The 27,057-nt window shown below is 40.8% G+C and overlaps 1 protein-coding gene across 3 annotated transcripts in view; it reads right to left on the bottom strand.

Annotated features, from left to right (window-relative positions):
* Nucleotides 1–11,488, bottom strand: part of NOL4 (nucleolar protein 4) — a 248,946-nt gene extending 237,458 nt beyond the window's left edge. Inside the window, exon 1 of one of the 3 annotated variants that reach the window (XM_034762851.1) lies at nt 9,720–11,488. In XM_034762851.1, the coding sequence (XP_034618742.1) occupies nt 9,720–9,986 (267 nt within the window). In that variant the 5' untranslated portion in view covers nt 9,987–11,488. Of the gene's footprint in view, nt 1–8,955; nt 9,253–9,719 lie in introns of those variants that run through there. The other 2 variants (XM_034762850.1, XM_034762852.1) reach the window with 2 other exon arrangements.
* Nucleotides 11,489–27,057: the final 15,569 nt, after the last annotated feature.

A 27,057-nucleotide genomic window follows, 5' to 3' on the forward strand; every position in this document is an offset into this window, starting at 1 on the left:
GCACGGCAGCTCTGCAAAAAAAAGTTTAGGTGGAAATACCATATATTACCGTTAATCAGAGGTGGAGGAACATTTGCTTTGAAGGGGTGGTTGATCATAAACTTTTTGCCCGAGTCATTATCAATGTCACTGTGGATTGACCCACATAGGGTATTGCCAGAACATTACAGCTAACACCTCTTTTCCTCCTCTAGACTAATATCACTTCAGAAACAAATACACAGGGACTGCCATACTGGAACTGACCAGTGATCCATCTAGTCCTTGTTGCCATGGCAGCCTATACAACATGTTTCCAGGGAAAATAGTAAAATAAATCCCCAAACAAAACATAATATACCCGGGCAAAATTACACAGTACTATGCCATGGAATGATTTTATTCTCTAACCTCAGCCAATATCAGCATATGTACATGAAACCTACTAGCTGAGGATTAAACCTACTAGTAGAGATAGATCTGAAATGAAAGAATGAAGGAGGAAGCCACCAGCATTCTGCAACGAGAAACCCAGACCATAAGAGAGGGAAATGGAAGGGTGCTGGGAGTTTACGAGGAGCTACAGGTTAGTTATAGATTTGTCTAATAGTCCTTCCTTTTACCGATTCTACAGGCCATAGTGTGGCTGACCCTGGTGGAGCTCATTGGGAGAGGACAGAAAAAGACACCTTCCTCTCTGCAATGTCAAGGACTGCTTCAGGTTAATGTTATCACTGATACTAGCAACCCAAAAGGAGGATGGGAGAAACAGGATGAAGGTGGGACCATGACCTTGTCCTTTGCTCTGCCCCAATCAGCAGAGCAGAACTGGCACAAAGGGAGTGCAGGTTGCATCTCTCCAAAGAGTACCGGGAGCTGCCACTCCACTGTATTATCCACAATAGAAATTTTGATTGCGTCAGTCAGAACTCCTGCAGGAGCTGCATTGCAGACTTTCTACCCAACTTCCAGAGATTTAAAGCTACGGTCTAGGCCTGTATTTGCTACTTTTTAATGTCAGTTGTCACATATTCCTGTCTGATGGAATAGCATCTGACTGGCCATCTCTACATTATTCACTATCTAATGTACTCCCATCATATTTTCTTTTAACCTTTGCCTTTCAAAATTATATAATTCTAGTCATTTTAATTTTTCCTCTTTTGGAAGTATCCATGTCTTTAATTAGTTTTGTTGACTTATCTGGACTTTTTTTAATCTCTTCTATATCCCTTTAGAGAAGAGGTAACCAAATTGAACACATTATTAAAATCAAGAGTATATCACTGAATTAATAAGCAGAATATGATTTCCATATTAGTCTCTATCCCCTTCTTAACACAGTCTAACAGCTTCTTTTTTTTTACTCCTACTATGCATTAAGAAATAGAAATCTAGAATAGTTCCTAGATATTTTCCCTAAGAAGTTACACATAATCTAGCAACCTCAGGTGTGTCCAAAAACTTTAAATTGTTTCTTTCAATGATTAAAGGGCAATGACACACTATGTGAATTACCTTCCACTAGTCCAGAGTAAATTTCATCTGAAATATTTCTTATTTTTCTACTTTTTATGGTACTTCTTTTTTCTCCTCTCAGTGCTCCCTAGCTGACTAACCTAAATAATTTGCATGTCTGTTCCCCACCAAATGTTGACAACCTTGCTATTCACCTGTCTTCCAAATCATTATATATATTGAACTCCATTCCTACCATTATTAATCACTTCCCATGCTGAAAATTGCCATTTATTCCAATCCTTTGTTTCCCATATCTTAACCAGCATTTATATCTTAACCAGCATTTAGTCTTTCAGGACTTTTTGTCTCTTATGCCATCATTACCAAGGATCCAATCCTGCTCCCACGAAAGTCAATATCAGACTCATTTTGAGTTCAGTGGAACAGACTCAGGCCCTAAGTTTCATCTTCTGAATTATTTTATAAAAAGACTTGACAGTCTAAAGTTATATACATCAGTTCCATATTGTGTTAACTCAACGAATTCTAACAGGCTAGAGAAATATAATTAACCCTTGCAGAAGCCTTGCTGGTTTATATCAATCGTGTTATGCTCATCTAAGGACTTAACAACTCTGTAATGATTTTCTTACTGTTTCTTTTCTGGTATTGAAATACAGCTCACAGGTCTATCATTTCTATGAAGATCCTTGCCACTTTTTTATAGATTTTTGGCCACCCCCCAGTATCATAGCTGTTTTAATGGCAAATGATAAATGTTAATATTTTAATTACTTCATTCTTTAATTCTTCAGAACTCTTGGATTTGTACCAGTCCTGGTGATTTACTGCAATTTATCTTGAGTTGTCCCATCACCTCTTCTAATTATACCTCTATTTCTATCAGTGCCTCAGTTTCATTACCTATAAAGTGTAATCCGGGGATAAGTACTTCCTCATCATTTACAGTGGGGAAGCCTTTGAATGAAATAATTTATTTTCAGTGAAACTTCTCATGCTCTTTGATTGCTCTTGCAGTCTGGCAAAACCAGTGGCCCTACCACAAGCTTGCTGCTCCTAATGTATTTAAATAATTGTTTAATTGTCAATTCAGGCCTAGAGAATACAAGTCACTTCTAAAAGTTTGATTTTCCACATACCACACTAAAATGGCTGTTTTACCAAAAGAGCAGCTTATAATTAAGTATCAGCTACTTAAGTTCTGTGTCTGACTTGAGTTTAGACCTTACACGATTTCACAGGCAATGTTGTGACAAGGTTTTTGGCTAGCAGACATTGAGATTAACCACAACGCATATTTGACCATGTTAGAAATTGTAGTCTGCAGTGAGAGTGATTCAAGTATAAGCGGCCATATTCTCTGATTTTTTTTTTTTTTTAAGGAAGCCAAGGCGTAATAGCATTGGTAGTCTGCTGCTAAATCAAAGAGTTTTGGGGAACAACAATTTACAAAACTTTCAGACAGTGAATTTATTGGTAAAATTCTTTCCTGACATTTCCCAATGGAGCTCATTTACAACCTCTCAAGTGAAAATAGTTGAATGAATTTCAGCCTAGTTTCAAATAGGTCATTTAATAAAAATGACCAAAGTTCATATTGTACATTTATGGCTGGAAAAAAGTCTTTGCTTAAGGTGAACTCTGCTATAGAGTAGATTTATTAACTAAAATTTCCACTACAGATAGTCCCTTAAATTGATATGTATTCACAGGTACAAGTTAGTGGTTCAAATCTTATATTAAATTTAGGGGACTGTCTTTAGTCCTTATACATATATATCTCCAAATGGCAAGTTACTCAATTTACAAAACTTTGGATTAGGTGTTGAGAACCCTGTACTAATAGACATAAAACTCACACTGAAATGAATGTGTAGGAAGTAGCCATTCATCAGACAAAGAAATGGTGACCTTTAACAAGGTCCCTTATATGTACAAGAATGCCCAACATCATGAATTGTGGCAAGTGTTCCTTGCCTATCTGGATATTTTACCTCAGTATACCTGTTTAAAAGTGGTCTTTTAAAAGTAGATGCTGATCTACTTAAATAGGGTAAAAAGTATTAGGTGAAAAGGGTGCAAGCTCAGGTTCACTCTTGGCAGTAGAGAGTAGCACAAACTGCACAGGCATGTACCAACCTGGCCATCTGCCCTCCTTCAGGGACTTCACCAGTCAGAGGCAGCTTTATCTTCTTCTGGCAGGTCCCTACGAGATTTGCAGAATCAATACATCCCTCAGCCACACTAGTTGTTCTGTCAATGCTGCCCATTATGAGAGCTGTGTTGGCCTGCAAGCTACTCAGGAATGAAGTTTCTGTGGTGCCTTGTGCCACCGCATCCAACTTTCTGCTGCCAGGGGCTCACCACCGAGGTAAATCTTGGCTGTAGAATCAGGAGTTTCAGTGTTCTCTTGATGTTTCCTTCTTTCCTGTTTCCTAATCTTTCTCCATATCTACCTCCTCAATTTTTTCTTCACCATTTGTGCTGCTTCCTCTGCCAGCTAGCTCTTCTTTTTGTCTTCTGGCTGTGCCAACTCTCATCAGCTGCCTCCTGCACTTTGGTGTAGGCTTAGTGCCCAAAGAACAGTGGAGAATCAAGTCCACTTTCTCCAATTTAATATTCCAAGCAAAGTTCCAAAATGTTGCATAAATTAAACTGGCAACTTATTTTTGGAACACTGCTTCTACAAGACATTTGCTGGAGAAAAATGGGGACCAAGAACTGTGTTACAGACTTGGACTTTCATGCCAGATGTTGGCTCTTTATTGGGGTGATTAATTTTTTATAAGGTCGGTGGGTGTCTGACTGTGTTGTATGTTGTATGTATAAATATGTATAAAATTGAGATATCAGTAGTGACTTTTGTTCAGATAAAGTTACACGTACAGGAAGACTAAAATTCTTGTTTCATACTGAAGTGATTTAATCTGGTTTCTAAATTTGGCACACCATTCAAAGAACAACAGTATTTTGTATTTAATCTTAAAATAAAATAGTTTCTAATTTTACAGAGGAAACATTTACAGATGCTTTCTTTTCGAAAATTTGCTCTGTTTTTCCTCACACTTCTTTGTATAATTCTAGCTAAACAAACACAGTTACCACAAACTCCAAAATATCACACACATAAACACACACACACAACATCTTAAATATACGCCACTTTTGACATTTTAATTTTAATGACATAGGTTTTCATGAATAAAGAGAATGTCTAATTGAACTACATAAAAAATAATCATCTGAACTCTTAAGTTCTATCAGCTATGTCCATTTTCTGACACTACCTGTACGCCTTCCTGATTCCTCAGCTCCACTACTCACAGAGACCATTAGCAGACCAGAAAGCAAGCTGGGCAGCAGAGATATAGAGAGTGGGTAAGAGGAATGGGGAGCTGTGAAGGGCTGAGTAAAGATGTAGTTGTGAGGGTAAGGTGAATGAGCAAGACATTGCAGGATATGAGGGGTTGAGTGGAGCTTTCGAGAAATGAGGAAGCATTTAGTAGGACTATGAACTACTGCACAGGTGTACTCTGGGATAAATTACAGCCAACCTTCAACATCACTCTCTTGATCACATTGTTTCACCTTTATGTGGTTCTTACATATGTTATATTTTGGTAGTTCATTAGGGTATAGCGCTACCAACATATATTTCCAAACTCTTTTGTTCACCTTTAATACTAACTGCTACAAAAATAAAGAGAAAAGTATTGAAATGACGCTGCACACTTTTAGATTGCCATAAAGTGTCCCACAAGATGAAAATAATTGAAAATACATGGTAACAATATCACCCTCTCTTTTAACATACAAACAATTTTTTCTTTAATGTATTTCTTGTATATTAGTATTCATAACCAAAACTGCACCCATCAAATTATAAGATCAGAAAATGACTCCATGAATAGATAAATGAGGATACAGACTGGTCTACTGAACCCAATAAACCTTAATTTTTAAGCCCCTGATCCTGTAATCAGATCCATTAGTGCAGACCCTTAGCCTGTTTGGAGCTCCATTATTCCGCTAAGGCATATCTTCCTGTAGGGTCAGGATCTAAGGATCTAACTAAAGCCAACATATTTTCGTTTTTGAATGAAAGTTGGTTTTATGTTCCCAAGTGGGAAAAGTATAAAAGAAAATATGGGAAAATGCATACAGAAGGCAAGACTTGATTTCAGTTATTCAGTAACTCCATTGCAGTCAGTGCAGTTACTCCAGATTTACACTATCAGAATCTTTTGTCCCTGTAGATTTCTGTACAAAGTATATTCTGTACATTGGGGCATATCTTACAATCAATTTGTGGGCAGAATTTCTTATTTAAATGGGGAGTTCTGCTTAAAATCTGATGGTATTTATTGGCCCATTATTTGTTAGCTTATTCTTTTATCAGTTTCTAAATCTGGGAAGATTTTAGGAACCATATTTTTGGCCAGGAATAACACAAACCAAGAAAAATAATACTGATAATTTATTATTATTATTTTGTTCTCCAGTTTTTAATCAGGCAACAATTTCAGCAAAGTGGATTGACAGAGAACACAAGGAAACCAATCATAACAGTCATTTACACAGTTTAAAAAGATATTACACTAGTAATATTAGGTCTACACATTCATAAGTGATTGTGGGTACCAACCATTAAAGTTTATATTAATTATTGTCAGCCATTTGGCATATTTCTCAATTTAATACTTTTATGTAATGCCTAGGCATCATTTCACTGTTCTCATAAAGTGCAGCTTGGGCTTAATGAAAAAGAATGTATGACAATAACAGTAACAATGTGAAAAGTAGCAGAAGTAGATGTTCGCTGGACTGTGTATTCAAATACTTCACTGTGTGTTGTCCCACTCTGGACCTAAAATGGCTGTTTTGCAGGATGTTGTTGCTTGGTGACCAAAAGTGCATCTCCTAGACCACAGAGGGATGTGAACATTCAGAGATTGATTTGTTCCTGTTGCTCTTGAGGAGACCAGGCCAGTAAAATAGAAGAAGCCTACATGTAACTATCTAAATATCCCACTTGCTTGCATATTTAAATTGATATTTAAAACAGGCTTGTGATTTTGGGATGCTCACCAAACAAGCAATGGGAAAAATGGAACAAAACCTAGCATGTCACTGCCCATGAAATACAAAAAGTAGACCAAGCCTCAGCTACTCTAAGCCTGCAAGATACCCTTGCTTCAATTAAGTCTGCGTTGTATGTCTAGTCTGTTCCGGTGCAACCTCCCAGTTGCTATCAGTCTCTTTCTTTCATTAGAATCAAGTAGTTAATTAGCCCCAGTCTGTCCTCTCCCCTTCTCTCTTTCCCTTTAACGCAGCAGTAATGATGTCTAATTACCAGCAGCAGTGGATTACAGCACCATCAGGAGCAAATCTCTGTAGCTGACAGCAACAAACCTTAGAGCTTCAAGGAGAGAATAATTCCTAACAACGTAGTTGCATATTATTTGCTTATTTTTTAATTTTGAAGTTAAAATTGTAACTTAATCTAAGTAATGCAGAGAGAGTGCTTGTGCTGGCCAGAATTACCATTGATGATTAATTGTACATTAATTACTTCTACCTCTTGAGAGATCAAGTGATGGAGAAAGTTTTTACTCTTTTAGGCTTTGATACTGTTTGTGGCTGTTTCTGTGGGCAGCAGGAGCTCAAATTTCTGTGACAACAGCAAGACAAAAATGGCATAAGTAAAAACTAAACAATAGGGCTAGTTCTGAATTATCAGAAATGAATAAACTCTTCAATAGTTAGTGTGGATTTCACTAAATGAATAAAAGAGTGGGCTTTTGAGAGCTAAACAACACTAACTTGTAAGGGTGCCATCTGAAAACATCAGCTTACTCCTATATAAAACATAATTTTGAGTTATAGAGAGAAATCCTAGCACCATTTAAGTCAATGGGAGTTTTGTCATTAACTTTAATGGGTCCAGGATTTCACCCATAATATATAAAACAATTCCTTTTGGAGCATTTGGTACTCTTTGGCATATAGTAACATATCAGACAAATAGATGCCACTCTACAGATCTGCTTAAACTATGCTACTTCCCTTTGTGAATGGAGTATGAAATTGATTGCATGTGTTTAAGTGGGGGATGACATTTGTTTTTAGTAACTGATAAGTCGTATCTGAATGCTGTACATACTCTTTTCTTGTTTATTCTGTGAAACAAATTTTGGAAACCAAACACTCAGGCAAATGGAAGTCAGTGGACATATTACCTGAGCAAAGACTGCAGGATCTGTTACTTAATATTTTATGTTTAATAATTCAATGTAATGCAGAAATACTTCAAGTTTTTATGGCTGTATTATGGTATCTCTATTGTCCTACTTTTGTTATGGTGCCTGGTTGGTTGCTATAATATTTATCTGTCTATTGAGAGAGAGATACACAAATATTCATAGGATTCCAAATGCAAGCAGAAGAATTAAGACCAACATTTAAGTAAACACATCAAGAAAGGTTCTAGACACAAGGACCAGAAAAAATCAAGAACAACAAAAAGCGGGGAGGAAATCCAAACCCTCCTGGCCTAGTAAAGATGCCAGACAATGTACAAGTTGGTGACATAAAGAAGTGTTGTTTTTTGAAAGGCCCAGAATAGCTCTACCTTTTACTAAATCTTGAAAAAAATAAAGTTAGCCTTTTTATTCAGACGGTTCATTAATTGAATTTTGCCCCAAAATAAGGAATTTGCTTGCAGTTCTGAACTTGTGATGAAAAGTAAACCCATAAGAAATAAAAGATCTTTCATGCAAGACACTTAAAAAAACACTGCTCCAATTAGTGGAAGAATAAAATAAATCATCCTAGAAATATACTTCTATTTGAGATAATTTTTCCTTTGTTCTATGCTTGATTTTCAATTTCCATCCCAAAATCTATTTGATCTACAAAAAATCTCAGGATCAAATATTAATAATCTGCTGTTTAACTCTAGAAAAGTAACATGCCATTCTCCATGTAAAGCCTAGACCTATAGGCAGACCTAGAACCCTTTGTGAATAGAAGAGGTAAGGAGGGAACATAAACATTGCTCAGAACATTCTCTATGGCATGCCTTTTAACTCCTTTACAAAATTAATTCCACATCTATACTACCTGACAACAGTTACTTTGATGATTAGAAAGAGGACAAATATAAACTAGCACCCCAAATGCCTTGATTTATTAATACTTTGAAGAAGATACTTCTACAGAATCTCCAGATTTTCCCCAGCAACACATGTTGTAATTAAACCTAGAATATTTTTCAAGAAGACTTCTGTATTATGCCACCCAGGAGCATATTCATTAGACCAGGATGAGATTTCAATGCAAAAGAAAATATTGTTTATCAAACCAAAATGCCAAAGCAGAAATAAAAGATTGCCTGTGTTTCCATCTTTAGATCCCCAAATAAGGAATCTAGATTCCCTGAGGTAGTTTAGAGGGGGGAAATGATATATTAAAGAGTTCAATATGCAAACCTACTTGTAACCAATAGTTCCCATCTTCTTAAATAGGAAATTCTGTAGCTCTTGCCACCACCAAGCATAATAGTTCCGCCGCTGTTAGAACTGCGTCTAGCTATTCAGATTCAGATCCTGGGAAGGCTGGTGCTACTACTGGATGGCATCAATTGAGTTTAAGCTTTATAGCTGTGAGACTTGAGCAATCCCAGAAAGAAACAAAATCTACCATTTGGTCATGTGGAAACCTCTCTCTCTTTGTTGATCATCCTCTCCTCGCCTCCTTTAATAAAATAGCAACGCTCCAGAGTCATCAAGGCATATCCCTGCTGCTCTGTGTCTCAGGGGCTGCGGTCTAACAATAAAAAAAACCCGATATCCCGGGGAAGCCCCCAAATAAACGACCGGCGCCACATTTGGCTTTGTGCCAGTAAGGATACACCGTGCTCTATCGATCGCAATAGTATATTATGAAAATGTGCCGCTGCAATCGTAATTGTGTGGCCTTTATACAATGGCAAGACACGCGACAGACACCACACAGCTAAGGGGCCGGGACAATACCCCCCCCCCCAAATAACAGCATAGAGGAAGGAGGGGGGCTATTGCATGATCGCTTTAAATAAAAAGGGCCACAAAGCCCTAACCTGTGCATAATGGGACATGCAAATACAACATGGTGATGACTTAGGGGGAAAGAGAGAAACGGGCCAACTGTGGCTGTCCTCTCTCCCTCTATGGGCTGCATTTGTCGACATATAACAAGGAAGACAATTCTCTACTAACCGTGGTTTTGACTGGCACGTACAGCACTTGCTTCCCTCTTCCACCAGCACCATTGACCTCGTCCGAATTGCCGAGCTGGAAGCCTTTAGATTTGACCCAGAATTTAAATTTGGCATTATCCGTGGAGCTCGATTCGGAGCCATTCAAGAGCTGGACGATCCGGTCGTATTTTTTACGGGTCACCGTCTTGGTTTTCCCCGAGTCCCCGTAAGTCCTGAGACACCAGTCTTGAAACTGGCGGTACATGTCCCGGTCGCTGCTCTCCATAATCTCCTACGAGATACCACACACACTACAAAACGGGCCGTGCCTGGATCTTCCAAACGTACTTTGCACCTGTTCACCTAGTGCTCATGAAAAATGCATCCACCACCAAGATGGAATGAGGAGGTCCCGGTGCGAGCAGATCCCAGCTGGTTTTTTTGTTGTTGTTGTGGGCAGGGGGGGATGGGTAGGGGGCTAGCAATCAATTCAATAGTGTAGCAATGTTCATTTTTTTAACTGTGCCGGATCACAGAAGGCAAACGGGTCTTGTAGAGGCTTCTCTTATCCTTCTACGGTACGTGATCGCTCTCCAATATTGTGCAAGGCAGGACTATCCCAATGTCTCCAGTAGCGTCTATCCAGAGGGTTTTGATTTATAAATAATTAAAATCCTATCCCTTGGCTTAACAAAAAGAGAAAATAGAATATTGACTCGTATTCTTCTCTCATGCATCAGCTCCACCCGGCTGCACCGGGGATGGTGCAGGTGAAAAAACACCCTCCACCCCAGCCAGCCCTCGCTGCTTTTTCAAAGGGTTTTCTGTGTCTGTCCTGGAGGACCGTGCCTCTCCTAAAGCAGCCTCTGTGCAGGATGGAGGAAACACTGAAGGGCAAATTGGTCTCTGTTCCCTGGCTGTTTTTGCCTTAGATTTCTCTTCTCTGGGCGTTAAAGTACGGGAAAGAAAGAAAGTTCTTACCTGTTATTTTCCTTCCTAACAAATCCCATCTACATTTTTTATATTTTTATTTTTTTAAACGGTCTGTGAAAATTTCACTTGCTCCTACTCAGTCCCATTGAATTTCAAATGCCCTAATAGGAATTCTCATTTATTTATTTAAAATCCCAGCAGATGGAGGAAAAATATGTACAAGATATGATCAGATATTAGACCAAAGGAGAGAGATCAGTCCCAGGAGGATGTTGGTAAAGAAAAGAAGACGGCTGTCGGTTGGTCTGCCAGTTTAATAATGGTGCTCACACATGTAGGACTCCTCTGGTCTGGGGTTTCCTTGCTAAACTGGCTACAAGGCATTCAAGTAAGTTTGCGTACGGATGCTTAATAGAACCCCCTTATTTTGTCAAGGGATCGATTTTTTTTTCTCCCTTTGGCTTTGCTACAGTTTCAAGTCACCCTTGAGATTTCTGATCTCTCTCTTTTCCCCTACCACGTAATGAAGGACACCCCCTTCTCTGGTGAAAGTAGCCAAATTGTTAGCTCCTCTTGACGATCTTCCAAGGCAAATGCAGACTGCAGCTCCTCCATTCAATATCTATTTCCAATCATTAAAAGGAACCAGGAGAAGGGGAGTTCCCATCCTCCTCTCCCAGCGTCTGCAAGATCCCCTGTCTTAGACACACACACACACACTCCCACTCTGTCTCTGTGTGCTTCAACCCGTCCTGCTCCTGTTCAGCTCCTCTGCTAAACTGGCTGCCAGACAAGTGCACACACATTCCTGGTCCGTTTCACAGCCAGCATTTCCCCATTTTTATATACGTATATATATGTAATACGTATATATATATATTATCCTCTGGTCTCCAGCACAACAGCAAAGTGAAACGCCTCGGCCCCCTGGCGCACCGTGGAGCAGCCTTGTCCCAGGCAGGCACTTGCAAAATGGTCAGCCCCTCCTCCTCCTTCTCCTCCTCCTCCCCGGCTCGCTCTGTTCAGTGGCTCTATTGGAAGGTCTCGCGGCGGCTGGAGCCGGGACTGACAGCAGCAGCACAGGCTGAGCGAGAGCAAAGCTCCACACTAAACCTCTCTCCCCCCCGTCGCCCGCGCGCTGATTGGCCAGCGGGACAAAAGTTTCTGTGGAGACGGCTGAGCAGCTACGTGACGGACAGAATTGTCCCATTTAGGGATCCCGGGCAGTGCGCATGCTGCAGGCGGCAGCAGGTTACAGAACGCGGGGCAGGCGGGGCGGGGCGGCCAGGCAGCAAGGTGGCGCAGGGAAGCAGAGGCGGCTGCAAGCACATCCTCAGCCAGAGCCAGGTGGGGGGATGCAAGGGGAGGGTTTCCATGGAGATTTCACCGAGTCCCCCCTCCCTTCTACACACACAGCAGATCAGCTGACACATCATTAGCTTAGGACCTAATTATTGCTTATTGGAGCAACAAATGAGAGACAGGGACAGCTGCAGGAGGCAGAGCGATTTTCCTTTGCACCCGGTGGACTAAGGCAGAGCTCAGCAGTCCCGGGTGGATTCTCATTAACTTGCAGGGTTCCCACAGAAGCGGGAGCAGCAGACCTCAGTCTGGCTGCACCGCCACCCACCCACCCACGTCCCTTCCTGCTTCTTATATTTTTAAAAATGCAAAAGTGGTGAGGGAATATTTTGTCTCCAAAATAAACTGGCCTGTGAACCTGGTGTTAGCCCACAAGCCTGAGTGGCAGCCACATCTGGAGGAGGGCACTATAGCTAACACATCTGGAGGAGAGACAGCAAATCCCAGCAGTTACCATTTAAAAGGGGACGCAAAGGCCTTTAGTGGATCAGTTTGTCCATTTTGAAATAAAAGGAAAATGTTTCTGGTTTTCTTTTCTTCTGTTTGAGTCTCTAGTTCACCCCCAGGAATCAGAGCAGCAGGATAGCTTCCGCCCGTTTGCTTGTCTCATCTTTGGGCAATGTAAGACCATCACCAGGAAAATCCTAATTAGTGGGCTTCTCCAGGCATTAGGACATTCTACACCACTCTCTTCACAGGTGCAAACTCCACAGAGACTCAGGAACTCCAACCCCTCCCCCTCCCCGCCAAAGTGGGTTCTGATTCATAGATTCCAAGGCCAGAAGGGACCATTGCGATCATCTCATCTGACTTCCTGTATAACAGGCCATAGAACTTCCCCAAAATAATTCCTAGATCAGATCTTTTAGAAAAAGAGATGAATCTCACTCTTCTGAGGCCCAAGTGTAGTACAGACACCCTAAATGAACATATGGACAAAACAGAAGCCACGACAAAGGATGTGGGATTAATTATCACAAATAACACTGTCGATAACTTCATGAGTCCACATTTCTGATATTGCTAATTTCCAGAAATGAAAGTAAATTGTCCCACGATTGATAGGGGACTAAGCCCAGGGACAATGGAGGGGTACACCTCTTTCTACATCCAATTCACCCCCAAAAAATTTTACATTTTTAATTTCAAAGGTTTAATTTGTTGTTTATTTCTTAACAAAAGGTGACACGTGGCCTTGAATAGATTGTATTTAGGTTTCTAGCCACTGCAGCCCTGGAAGAAACTAATGTTGAGTCTCCAGAGGTGAAGTACTGGCCTTTATTGCTCCCCATCTCTCCTTGCTCAATGACTTGTGCAACATGAAGGCAAGGTCTCTTTGAAAAGGGGCAATGATGGAGAGAATTCCCAGTAGCCATATGTGTGGTAGAGCGCCCCACTCTGGCCAGCCTATGACGAAATATTTCTAAATTAAAAAACTTTCATATTGGCTCCAAGCACCACCTCTTCCATGTTGGCTAAATCTTGTGACGTGCTGAGCACGCTCAACTCTCAATAAAGTTATTAGGAGTTGAAGGCCCTGCACTCCAAAGGATCAGGCCCAGATCACTTGAGGTTTTGGGAGCCCTGTTAATGCTACTCCTGTAGCACTCCATGACACTGTTTGCTTTGGGCTTTTATGTATAGAGCTACCATACTATATGCCCAGGCAAATCAAGGACAAGACTTTTGTTTAAAGGCAGGACTACTATCTAGCAGCGTTAGAGAGCAATATTAGTATTCCCAACACCATGCTTAGCATCAGTAGGATCTGGGAGGGCAATCAGACATAGGGTACTAACTATTACATTAAAAACATGCTTGACATAAGGGGAAAGGACCATGAGAAAATAGACAGAGGTACATAGAGAAGGAGGAAGACAGGCTAGGGCAAGGGACAGAGAAAAATAGGATATGCACATAGGTCAATGAAGCCCACGATTATTTATTGGCCACTGGCTCAAAAATCATCATGACAGCCCTGTTTAACACAGGTCGAATACAGGACTCGTGTGACCATCGCAGGAGCTGTGGGACAGACACCACAATGGAATTGCTACCAAGAAGTGGAGAGTTGGAAATATAGAGCACCTCATTAAAACTTTGGTCAGCAGATTTTAAAGGAAGTAATATCGTTTTAATTAGGGCCGTCAAGCGAGTAAAAAAATTAATCGCAATTAATCGTGTGATTAACAAAATTAATCATGTGATTAAACAATAATAGAATACCATTTATTTAAATATTTTTGGATGTTTTCTACATTTTCAAATATATTGATTTCAATTACAGCACAATACAAAGTGTACAGTGCTCACTTTATTTTTTATTACAAATATTTGCACTGTAAAAAACAAAAGAAATAGTATTTTTCAAGTCACCTAATACAAGTACTGTAGAACAATCTCTATCATGAAAGTTGAACTTACAAATGTAGAATTATGTACAAAAAAACCCTGCAAAATAAATCAATGTAAAACTTTAGAGCCTACAAATCCAATCAGTCCTACTTCTTGTGCAGCCAATCGCTCAGACAAACAAGTTTGTTTACATTTGCAGAAGATAATTCTGCCTGCTTCTTGTTTACAATGTAACCTGAAAGTGAGGACAGGCGTTTGCATGGCACTGTTGTAGCCAGTGTTGCAAGATATTTACATGCCAGATGTGCTAAAGATTCCTATGTCCCTTGATGTTTCAACCACCATTCCACAGGACATGCATCCGTGCTGATGATGGGCGCTGCTCGATAATGATCCAAAGTAGTGCAGACCGATGTATGTTCATTTTCATCATCTGAGTCAGATGCCACCAGCAGAAGGTCGATTTTCTTTTTTGGTGTTTCAGGTTCTGTAGTTTCCGCATCAGAGTATTGCTCTTTTAAGACTTTTGAAAGCATGCTCCAGACCTCATCCCTCTCAGATTTTGGAAGGCACTTCAGATTCTTAAATGTTTGGTCGAGTGCTGTAGCTATCTTTTGAAATTTCACATTGGTATCTTCTTTGCATTTTGTCAAATTTGCAGTGAAAGTGTTCTGAAAATGAACAACATGTGCTGGGTCATCATCCGAGACTGCTATAACATGAAATATATGGCAGAATGTGGATAAAACAGAGCAGGAGACATACAATTCTCCCCCAAGGAGTTCAGTCACAAATTTAATTGATGCATTCTTTTTTTAACGAGCATCATCAGCATGGACGCATGCCCTCTGAAATAGTGGCTGAAGCATGAAGAGCCATATGAATCTTTAGCGCATCTGTCACGTAAATATCTTGCTACGCCAGCTACAACAGTGCCAAACGAATGCCTATTCTCACTTTCAGGTGACCCTGTAATTAAGAAGTAGGCAGCATTATCTCCCCTAAATGTAAATATTGTTTCTCTTAGTGATTGGCTGTACAAGAAGTAGGACTGAGTGGACTTGTAGGCTCTAAAGTTTCACATTATTTTGTTTTTGATTTCAGTTATGTAACAAAAAACCCTACATTTGTAAGTTGCACTTTCATGATAAAGAGATTGCACTACAGTACTTATATGAGGTCAATTGAAAAATACTATTTGGTTTATCATTTTTGCAGTGCAAATATTTGTAATAAAAAATAATATAAAGTGAGCACTGTACACTTTGTATTATGTGTTGTAATTGAAATTGATATATTTGAAAATATTGAAGAATATCCAAAATATTTAATAAATTTCAATTGATATTATATTGTTTAACCATACGATTAATCGCGATTAATCTTTTTAATCACGATTATTTTTTGAGTTAATCACATGAGTTAACTGCGATTAATTGACAGCCCTAGTTTTAATGTTAATCCATATTTGGAAAAAGTGTGATAAGATAGGCATGACTGCCTTGCTTACCTGTACTGAGACATGATTCTTCTCAAAACCATCTCCTGCTAGGTGCTTCTCAGTCACTTCCAGATCACACTGACACCATATTATGCTTGTCACTGAAGCCAGGTCACAGAGTAGTGGAGGTCAGGAAAAAAGTGACATACCCACAAGTGATTCTTGAGACATGCGTACGATGTTACACTCAACGTTAAAGAGAGTTGCAGTGCCATAATACAAGGAAAAATAGTGATACTATATCCAGGAGTACTGCTTCCAGACAGGGATCCTGTAAAAGGGCTGATCCTGCTCTCACTGGAGACAAATTTCTATTGACTTCAGTGGGAGCAGGATCATGCCCTAAGTGATCAAAAATACTATTAATTGGGTGGAACAATGGAAAGGGGTGAGAAAAACATGAGCAGGCCAGTTCCAACAATGGGATTAGATGGGGAGTATGAACCATCACTGAATTTAACCAAATGGATGTTTCTGTTTTGATTTACTATTAGGTTTTATGATTCACATCCAGTGTTTGATGTAATAATTTTATTTATTAGTTGCATGGAGGTAGCACCTAGGAGCCTCAGTTATGGACCAATACCTCATTATGATATGCAGTGTATAATGCCATCACAAAAAGTCCCTGACACAAAGAATTTACAATCTAAATAGTGTAAATTTTAGGGCCTATAGCTCAGCATATATATGTATATATGCCATTGATTTCAGTGGGGATTATTGGTGCACTTGGAATACAGGATCAGGCCCTGATTTTTAAATCACCACAAAGAGTTTCTGAAATTAAGACTTTAAGGTTTATCTGGATTAGAAAAAGTGAATGAAGTTAGGTAAAACCTTTTACTTTGAATTAGCTATTCATATTGTAGGCTTAGCTTCCCCTGATCTGACCTGAACCACTTTCCCTAATCTAGACAAACCCTATGGCAGTGGTTCTCAAACTTTTGTACTGGTGACCCCTTTTACACAGCAAGCCTCTGAGTGTGACCTCCCTTTATAAATTAAAAACAGTTTTTATATTTAACATTATTATAAATGCTGGAGGCAAAGCGGGGTTTGGGGTGGAGTCTGACCGCTCAGAACACCCCATGCAATAACCTTGCTGACCCCTGAGGGGTCACAACCCCCAGTTTGAGAAGCCCTGCTCTATGGGTTTAATAAATTGGGGAAAACAAGTGGAATTCCATTTGTGCTGCTGAAGACTTTTTCTGTCAAGGTTAATATGAATAAGTATCCTTGTAATGGAAAGGGCTAGAATTTTCATTGAATGAAAGTTTGGATTCTTTACGAAGAAATGGAATCCATTTATTTCAGAAATTCTTAAAACCTCCTCCCTTCCCCACAATCACATGAACGTTAAGATTTTAGCATCCTTTTGAGCAGGGGGCCAGAAAAATCCATAGATTCTGTAGACAGAGGGTTTTGTTGTTTTTTTGTTTTGTTTTACTTTGTTTTGCTGTGTTCTGCAGATCCTAGGCTTTCCTTGTTTTAGAAAATCTAAGTTTCTAGTCCTTCTGGTTGCAAAGATAGCTTTCATACAGTAGATCAATGGACTGCTGTAGTGTTTGCTCTGTAGCCAGACTGAAACAATATAGCACCAACAGATGTGTGACCTCTCCCATTCATTGTGATGAAGCATTAACCACAAAGCAGTGTTTTGACCATTTAAAGTGCCTCCTATGCACAAAACTGTTACAGGGATTCTAAAATAAAGCATTTACAATTTATGAATATTGCCTATTGGGAATTATGAACATGACTGTTATGTAACAATCCATTAAAGCACAGAGGATGAAGAGTGAATGAGTAACGCCTGGTATCTTTCACTAACGTTCTAGTATCTAGAGATGGTAACTCTAGTACACAAGTATGACAAGATACTCATGGTACTAGAGTTATGGTTCAGGACACATTTTCAGGCATTTTTAAGCTTTTTGATGAAGGAAAAGACTTTTGTCTGAAAGCTTTCATCCTTGTTCTGCCAAAAGAAGAATGTCTGGGGAACATTTGATCATGTTATTACATGCTGTTTGGCACTTTGAGTTAGCAGAGTGCAAGAAAAGGCATTTTAAGAAATTTCTCAGAAGCTTTATTTTGTCTTAGTCAATGGAAAATTGTTTCATTTTAAACTTGCCCCTTTTCTGAGACTCAATGGAAAAGCTGTCCTCAGTAAGGAAAGCTTAGCTAAACTGAGAAAAGATTGGTTTAGTTATAAAGGAGCTATAACTAATTGGAAATAATGTACTTTAAACTGTGTACATACTACCACCTCCTCAAGAGGGTTCTAATGGAAGACTATTGCCACATCTTTTTACAATCTGATGATCACTATAACAATGATGACAGGCAGTTCTAACTTTGTAGAGAGAGAGAGTCATTGCTTACATACAGCTTGTGATTGCTCACCTATGTAATCATTCTGGTCTCAGGTGCATGGTGAAATTCACTGAACATTCAATTAAACAAACATAATTATATTTGGGGAGGTATACCTCCAATGCTACAAAACTTGCAACAAAAAAGAAGCACTACTCCTAACTATGGTAAGTAACCTATCACATAAAATAAGCCTCTGTGCCAGATAGCTATTGTGATGCCAATTTTTAAAAAAGGCTCCTGAGGCGATCCTGTCAATTACAGGCTGGTAAGCCTAGCTTCAGTACCATGTGAACGGGTTGAAATTATAGTAAAGAACAGAATTATCAGACACATATGAACACAATATGTTAGGGAAGAGTTAACATAGCTTTGGTAAAGGGAAATTATGCCTCCCTAATCTATTAGAATTCTTTAAGGGGGTCAACAAACATGTGGACAAGGGTGATCCAGTGGATATAGTGTACTTGGACTTTCAGAAAGCTTTTGACAATGTCCCTCACCAAAGGCTCTTAGGCAAAGTAAGCAGTCATAGTATAAGAGGGAAGGTCCTCTCTTGGAGCAGTAACTGGGTAAAAGACAGGAAACAAAGGGTAGGAATAAATGGTCAGTTTTCAGAATGGAGAGAGGTAAATAGTGGTGTGCCCAAAGGGTCTGTACTGGGACCAGTGCTGTTCAACATATTCACAAATGATCTGAAAAAAGGGGTAAACAGTGAGGTTGAAAAGTTTGCAGATTATACAAAATTACTCAAAAAATTTAAATCCACAGCAGACCGCAAAGAGTTAAAAAGGGATCTCACAAAACTGGGTGACTGGGCAACAAAATGGCAGATGAAATTCAATGTTGATAAAGGCAAAATAATGTAAATTGGAAAACATAATCCCAATTATAGATACAAAATGATGGAGTCTAAATTAGCTGTTACCACTCAAGAAAGAGATCTTGGAATCATTGTGGATAGTTTTCTAAAAATATCCACTCAATGTGTAACGGCAGTCAAAAACGCTAAGAGAATGTTAGGAACCATTAGGAAAGGGATAGATAATAAGAGAGAAAATATAAGGCTACTATATAAATCCATGGTACGCCCACACCTGGAATACTGTGTGCAGTTCTGGTTGCCCCATCTCATAAAAGATATATTGGAAATGGAAATGGTACAGAGAAGGGCAACAAAAATGAATAAAGGTATGGAACGGCTTCCATATGAGGAGAGATTAAAAAGACTGGGACTGTTCAACTTGGAAAAGATGACTACGGACAGATACAATACAGGTCTATAAAATCACGAATGTGTGGAGAAAGTGAATACGGAAGTGTTATTTAACCCCTCACCTAACAAAAGTACCAGGGGTTACCCAATGAAATTAACAGGCAGCAGATTTAAACAAACAGAAGGAAATAACTTCTTCACACAGCGCACTCTCAACCTGTGGAACTTTTTGCCAAGGAATCTTGTGAAGGCCAAAACTATAACTGGATTTAGAAAAGAATTACATAAGTTCATGGAAGATAGATCCACCAATGGCTATTAGCCAAGATGGTCAAGGATGCAATCCCATGCTCTGGGTGTCCTTAGGCCTCTGACTGCCAGATGCTGGGCCTGGACAACAGCAGATGGATCAGTTGATGATAGCCCTGTTCTGTTAATTTGCTTTGAAGCATCTGGCATTGGCCACTGTCAAAAACATCTTCAATCAGCCTTTCAAGCCCTGGATCTCCCCCAGGTGCAGTGTTTCAGGTTAATTGGCCTAATTTACCTGTTATGCCTTGTCTGGGTTGAACACCCCATCACACATAACTTTACATATTTCTTTTTCCTCATGCTTTATTACTTTGGATATTTGCATTAAAACAGGATCTTTGTTTAAGAGTTCCTGTTTTTTATTTATCATAATTAGTTGTTGTAGAAAAGACTGTGATATCACATACGGAGGGTTCTGATGGCTTCACATGAGAGATATATGGGAGGAACAGATGAACTTTTAAGAAACTAAGCTCTTGTTTTCATGCAAATATCCTTGTTTAGTTAGTAATAAAGGATGAAGGAAAGGAGTAAATATATGGCATACAGTATAGCAGAAATGTTTCAAATACAAAAGCCTTTAAGGTTAGCAGATGGCATCAGCTGCTCTTTAAGGTTATAATACTGCTTTACATTTATTTTAGCACCTTGCATTCTAAAGGACGGGTTGTGTATACACTGACTAGACTTTTTTCACTTAAAATTTTCTACTACTGCAAGCACCAGTACATCTCCAAACAGCAGTAGCATTAATGTAGACCAGCCACTGGAATGTAAGCCACTCTATTGTCCAACTCAGCAGATCTAGAAGGTACAGTGGTTAAAGTGCTGGCATTCTGGCTACACTAGCATTCCCAATGTTGCTACCACAAGTGGAGCTGCACTGCATGGAAGTTTTACAAAAAAAGTTTAGTGGGGATATGACTATACAGTGATCACTTCAACCACCACTGAAATGCAGCCAGCTCTGGGGTGGAATGTGATAGCTGTTTAACAAAAAATAACACTATACAATAATTTAGGACATGAAATAAAGAAGAATAGACTTGCAGGGGTAATTCAAGTAGAAAAAGTGGTTAATTGCTCAACTTGGAATATTTGGCCAGACCAGTGGGACATTACAATGCGCTATTGATCTTGGGGCGGGAGGATTAAATGCCATGTTTTCTTAAATGAGTACAAGTTATCAGGACCACAATTTTGCATCTCACCCAAAAGAGACCTTCAACAGTACAGAGCCCCCTGCCCCACAGTGTATGAGTATTAGTTTTATACAGAAGAATGAACACCTCTTCTAATTAAAAATGCTTCTTCCTTCAGTAGTTGGGTTTATTTGGGAAGTCACCCATTCAGATGCTTGACCTATCCTGATCCTGCTTTGCTTGTGAAATCCACTGAAAACACTTTCCAAAGTCATGTCCCTGCAGGTTTAAGATAAGCTCACCATATATTTTTTTTTAAATTAAAAGGGCTGGGAAAGTTTTGTGGTGACATTTTTAGGGTCACAGAATGGTCGTACAAAAGTACCCTTTGAAAATAATTGTGTGATGATGTCACTGTTGCCACAGTCAAACTCAGTGACATGTCCATGGTTTTTTGAGTGGAGGGTTTTTCCCACTAACATGGTGTTCTGAATGAGGGTATCATGAAGACACTGACTCTCTTTTTAACATTCACTTTGAGCAAAAATGAACAGAATTAATGGTATCTGCCCTCATTTGATTTTTCTCTTCACTTGTACGCTGAACACTTTTTCACTGGACTCTTTGTTCCTGTTAAACACAGAGCAATTTCCATTCCCTATAGCACTAGGTCTTGAACACACACTTTGTAATTATTTAAAAAAACAAATTGACTGAATGAAAAATTGGGATATTTCAGATATACTGAAAGACAGGGCCGGCTCCAGGAACCAGCGAAGGAACCAGGTGCTTGGGGCGGCCAATGGAAAGGGGTGGCACTTCCGGGTTTTCAGCAGCAATTCGGCGGCGGGTCCCCTCAGTCCCTCTCTTCCTCTTTGAGCTGTCGCCAAAGTGCCACCGAAGAGGAAGAGAGGGAACGAAAGACCCGCTGCCGAATTGTGGCCAAAGAATGGAGCAGCACGATTGAGCTGCCGCTGAAGTGCCGCCGATTGGCTTTATCTTTTTTTCTTTTCTTTTTTTCGCTTCGCCGCTTGGGGTGGCAAAAAAGCTGGAGCCGGCCCTGCTGAAAGAAGTTCTCAAGACAGAAGAAAAACAGGGCCTGTCCTGGTAATACTAGGATGTGCAGTCACTTCAGTTTATGGGAAATTAGGTAGAGTTGGCCCAGGCATGAGAATCCTGATTTCTCAGGCCATATCTACACAACAAAACTTTGCTGGAATAGCTATACCATTCAAGAGTGTGAAGGTGTGATCCCTGACCAACATACCTGTGCCAGAAAAACCCTAGTGTAGATGCAGTTACATTAGCAAAATTGTACTTTTATAGTTTTATTTCAGTCAGAGTAGCTGGAATAAGCAGTATCGGCAAAAGTGCAGCTTGGCCAGTAGAAGCAGCTTCCACTGTAGGAATACTTTATATGCCAGTACAACTATAACAGCAAAGCACTTCTCGGGCTTATCTACACTTACTGGGCGGATCTACAAGCAGCAATCAATGCATTGGCAGTCGATTTAGTGGATCTAGTGAAGACCCAGTAAATTGACTGAAGATCTCTCTCCCGTCAACTCCTGTACTCCACCAGATCAAGAAGAGTAGGGGGAGTCAACAGGAGAGCGTCTCCCGTCAACATCGCATAGTATGGCCCCCGTGGTAAGTAGATCTAACCAACGTTGATTTGAGTGACACTATTCACATCACTCAAATCGCGTAGCTTAGATCGAATTTCCCCTGTAGTGTAGACAAGGCCCTAGTGTAGACCTGACCTCATTACTTATACCTCTGATATTTCACTTCCTAACTTCTCAGTGACCTCATTGTGGGGCCCTAACACCTCCAGAAGGGTCTCTGCAAGGTCCTGTCCATCACTTAATTAAATGCTTACATGGTGTAGGACGTGCAGTACAGTACAAGACGTACAGCCTCAGAGCTCACATTATGTAAATTCAGTGGTGGAGGAGCCTAAAATAAAGGCATGTCAGAGGTCCTGGGTCCTATTGCTTCTGCTAGTACTACCTCCAGAGAAGTGAAAATAGAGGCAACCCATCCCCCTACCACCTCAGCCCTCAAAAAAGAACTACTGCCAATAGGAGAGAAAGGCTGAAGTACAGACAGAGGGAGTTAGAGGCTGTTTTAAGAGAACTATAACCAGGAAGTTGTCAGGATTCAAGGAGTTGAATGACTGTCAGAGGGTCACATGGCCCTCAAGAAACTTCAGGTAAGCACCTCATCCCACAGTTCAAGAGTAGTGGAGAGCAGAGGCCACAGGGAGCTGGTTGTGGTTCCCTAATCGTTGGCCAACTAGCCCCTGCAGTAGTTAGAGACCAAGGAGTCTACTCTGCCTTCTTCCACTTAGCATAAAGTCTGTAAATGACTACAGTGCATAGGAATTATGTACTATCCCTTTCAATAATTTCTAACCTGCTAGTGGCCCTCTCTGTGGCCTAGGCTTAGGAGCCTGTCAGAGTAGCATTGTGTATATGGAGCTAGGCCATTGCATTTTTTTATTGTTGGGAAACATGATTATTTAGCCTCCACTATACCCATTGGTTCCTTTATATTACTTTTGAGCAAGACCCAGTGACCTTACACCAGCAGCAGAAGTGTAGTTGCAGTCTCTGCCCCACCGTGTCCTTCTTGGCCACATCCTATTCACATCCTACTGCCACAATGCCTTTTACATGCTGCCTCTCTCCCCCTCCTCTGGGAAAGGGGACAGCTGAAGCAGGAGGCAATAAAGTCGCCTTTGCAAGTTTTGTGTCAATGAGTTCTCCTAAGCAAAGGGAATTCTCCAATGACTATTTCCAACCATTTTAAGGCTACGAAAGCAATGCAAAGTGGCTTTAGCAGAAAAGGCACTCTGGTGCCCTATGTTTTGGATCTTTATCTGAAAAAAGTCTCCAAGGAAACTTTTGAGCTTTGCCCATCACTGCGAACGACTGCATGTTAAGTAATATTTAAAATACAGAGTTCTCGCATGTCATTTGGTTTTCTTTCTTCCCAGAGGAAAAGAAGAGCCCAGTGGAGTAAAAGTAACTTGCTAGCTGGGACCCTAAAAATTGCTTAGTAAGAATTCTCAGTTCCTCTCATCGCTAAGCTTGAAATTTAAAAATGTCAGTAATATTTTCATTTCTGATCAGGGCTGGTTCTGGCTTTTTTGCCGCCCCAGGCAAAAAAGCCGCCGGCAGCCCCCCCCCCCCGCAGGGAGCGGGGGGGAAGGGCGGCTGGAGCCCTGGGAGGAGGGCGGCGAGTCCCGGCCGGGGCTCCGCTCTCCCCCCGGCGGCCAGAGCGCAGGGGGCAGAGCGGTGAGAGGGCAGCGAGCCCCAGCCATGGGCGGCCGGGGGGAGGGCGCCAGGGGGGAGGGCGGCCAGAGCGCCGGGGGGAGGGCGGCAAGCCCGGCCATGGCCCCGCTCTCCCCGGGGGCCGGAGCTTGGTGGGCTGGTGCCTGGAGCCAGCCCTGTTTCTGATCACTAGCTTATGATGCTGCCTTTGTAATGACCACACACAGTTTCGAACACATGTTGAACTTTGCACTGTTACACTCCATGTATTTGCATATTTTTCTATTGTATTTTACATAACGGAGTTTATGAAAGTGAAATTGGAGCCACTTGTACTTTATACAATAATTTTACAAACCAGAAGTGTGCTTTGTTTTCTGAAATTGATATCTCATCTCAAATAAATACAGTGATAAAAAGGTGTTCATGTGTGAAAAAACCATATGCAGTATTCAAATTCTGCACAATTTATTATACAATTACTATAGTCTACATAAGTGGTTTTTCAACAGGGGGAACTTTATTCATCACAATACACCAACAACTTCACAGAGCAAAACATGCCTTTATTATTTGTAGGCATGCTGGGGCTTAGTGGGGAAAGAGATGTGAACCAGATGGCTCAGGGGCTACTGCTGTTTTTAAAAAAAGGAGAAGTGTCCATCCCAGTGTAGTACTAATTGCTATTGTTCTTCGGCTATCCCTCAATGTGAGGATGATGTCTGCCAACGGAGTTCACCGGTGGGTTTTCAGGAGGCTGATAAGTCCAATCTGTGCCCTGCAGATTTTCCCACAGAAGTGACAGGTGTGGAGGAAACATAGCTATTGGCTGGAGCATAGTGCTGTACTTATTGCTATAATGGCATCTTAAGTCACTAGATGATGATGCTGCAGATAGTTTAAAAACATCTATAAGACTGACTTAAGCCAAAATTCTAAAAGTTGGATGTCTAGAGTTATGCACCTAACTTTAGGTACTTAAATATGGAAATTTTGGCTTTACATCTTGAAAAATGCTTATTGGTAGTTGTGAAGCAGTTCTTTCACAAGCTGTGTAAATAACCAGTAAAGCTTGTTCTTTCTGTTGCTCATAATCATATACATGAGGATATGATTACATCTCCAAAGCAGCAGCCAATATGTCCCTTTGAGGCCAATTCTACTGCATAGAGTGAAGGGGGCCAGAATCTAATGTTCTGCACTGGGAATACACAACTCCGGCATGGAGTGCTGTGGCAGATGGGCTTCCTGCATGGTAGCACACAGGGATAGAGAGGGGTAGGGAAGAGACAAGTTAAACATATTTGCCACTGCGCAAATCTAGCAGTAGGAAAGACTGCAAGGCCCTGTGCCTCCATAGCAGCACTGGATCCCAGTTCCCAGGCAAGGCGACTCCATTGTTAATTCTGTAAATTGCAGAATAGTAGCTACAAGTATGCTCATAACTTCATATTTCATTTATCTGATTAATACAAAAGAGTATGGGCCAAATCCCGATAACCTGGTACCTGTGTGCTGCAGAGCCTATGTCCTAGCTGCCTGCCTTAGGCTTTCCCCCATCATCTTTATTTAGATTCACAAAACAAGAGGGGCTCATCTCAGGCTCTATGTGCTTCTGAGAAATAACTAAAAGCACAATAAATCCATCAACATACAAAGAAAACAGCAGCTTCACAAACATATGGATGCTCAGGCAGTACAGAAGGCAACCTGTATCGCCTTCAACAGAACTTCTCCATCCAACACTAGGCATTCCCTCAACAGCCCATTCAAAAGGGTGAGACTTGAAATATGCCCTGAAGGTCAGTGAATTCAGGTTATTTTGTCCCATCATGGAGAAGAGCATATTCCAAAGGACACTGACTTTCACAGATATCACCTGATCACAGCCCCCTCTCTCAGACAGCCCAGGGGTTCGACAACCTAACCTGTGGGGATGTGAAACAAGGAGACACACAACTCTTAGCCTATTCAGGGTTTTAGAGGTCAATACTGACATGTTAAATCCACCTAGAACGTAGGCTGCAGATGCAGATCTTGGAGCATAGGAGTGATGTGATCACAGCAAGATACTATGCTTGTCAAGTTGGTTGCTGCATTCTGCCCTAGCTTCAGAACTGCATGGATTTAATATCTAAGCACTTGCTGTCTAGCTTGATTTTACAGTTGCAGAGGCCTATGCATATATGCACTTACAGGCCTATGCACTTACAAAGCCCTGGCTGAGATGATTCAGTTGGTGTTGGTCTTGCTTTGAGCAGGGGACTGGACTAGATGACCTCCTGAGGTCTCTTCCAACCCTAATATTCTATGATTCTATGATAACCTGAGAGGGAACACCCCCAAAGGACAACTTCATGAGCCTGATTACATCCACCCAGGGCTGGACAGGTGAGTCCATCATGATTCTTCAGTTGGGTGCCAGAGGATGACATTGGGGAAGCAGAGCTGTTTGCCAAATTTCTTTTCTCCTGCCAAAGTACAGTTCCCTCATTCTCCCCAAATAAGAGAATGGGACCTTCTCCTAACTCTTACTGCAGGAGTTCCAATCGTTACTAGACCTCTGGTAACATCTAACACCAACAGGATCCACAGAGGTCTGCTCAGGAGGGAGGAGGTAACTCATTTGGCTGAGCCACACTCTTCCAAGAAACGCCACTCCTCCTCACAGAACAGACAGGGACCCCTTTCTGGGGATCATGTCCACATTGGAAATTATTGGCTTCTTGATCTTTATCAGGCACAGTTCAAAGCCTGATGAATAGTACCCACGTTTGGTCCTTAAGTGTACAGGACCTTATGAAAAGAACATGGGGATCATGGTGGATAATCAGCTGAACATGCACAGTGTGGCTCTGTGGCCAAAAGGGCTAATGCAA

This window comes from Trachemys scripta, chromosome 2 (assembly GCF_013100865.1).
Source record: "Trachemys scripta elegans isolate TJP31775 chromosome 2, CAS_Tse_1.0, whole genome shotgun sequence".
Lineage (NCBI taxonomy): Eukaryota > Metazoa > Chordata > Testudines > Emydidae > Trachemys > Trachemys scripta.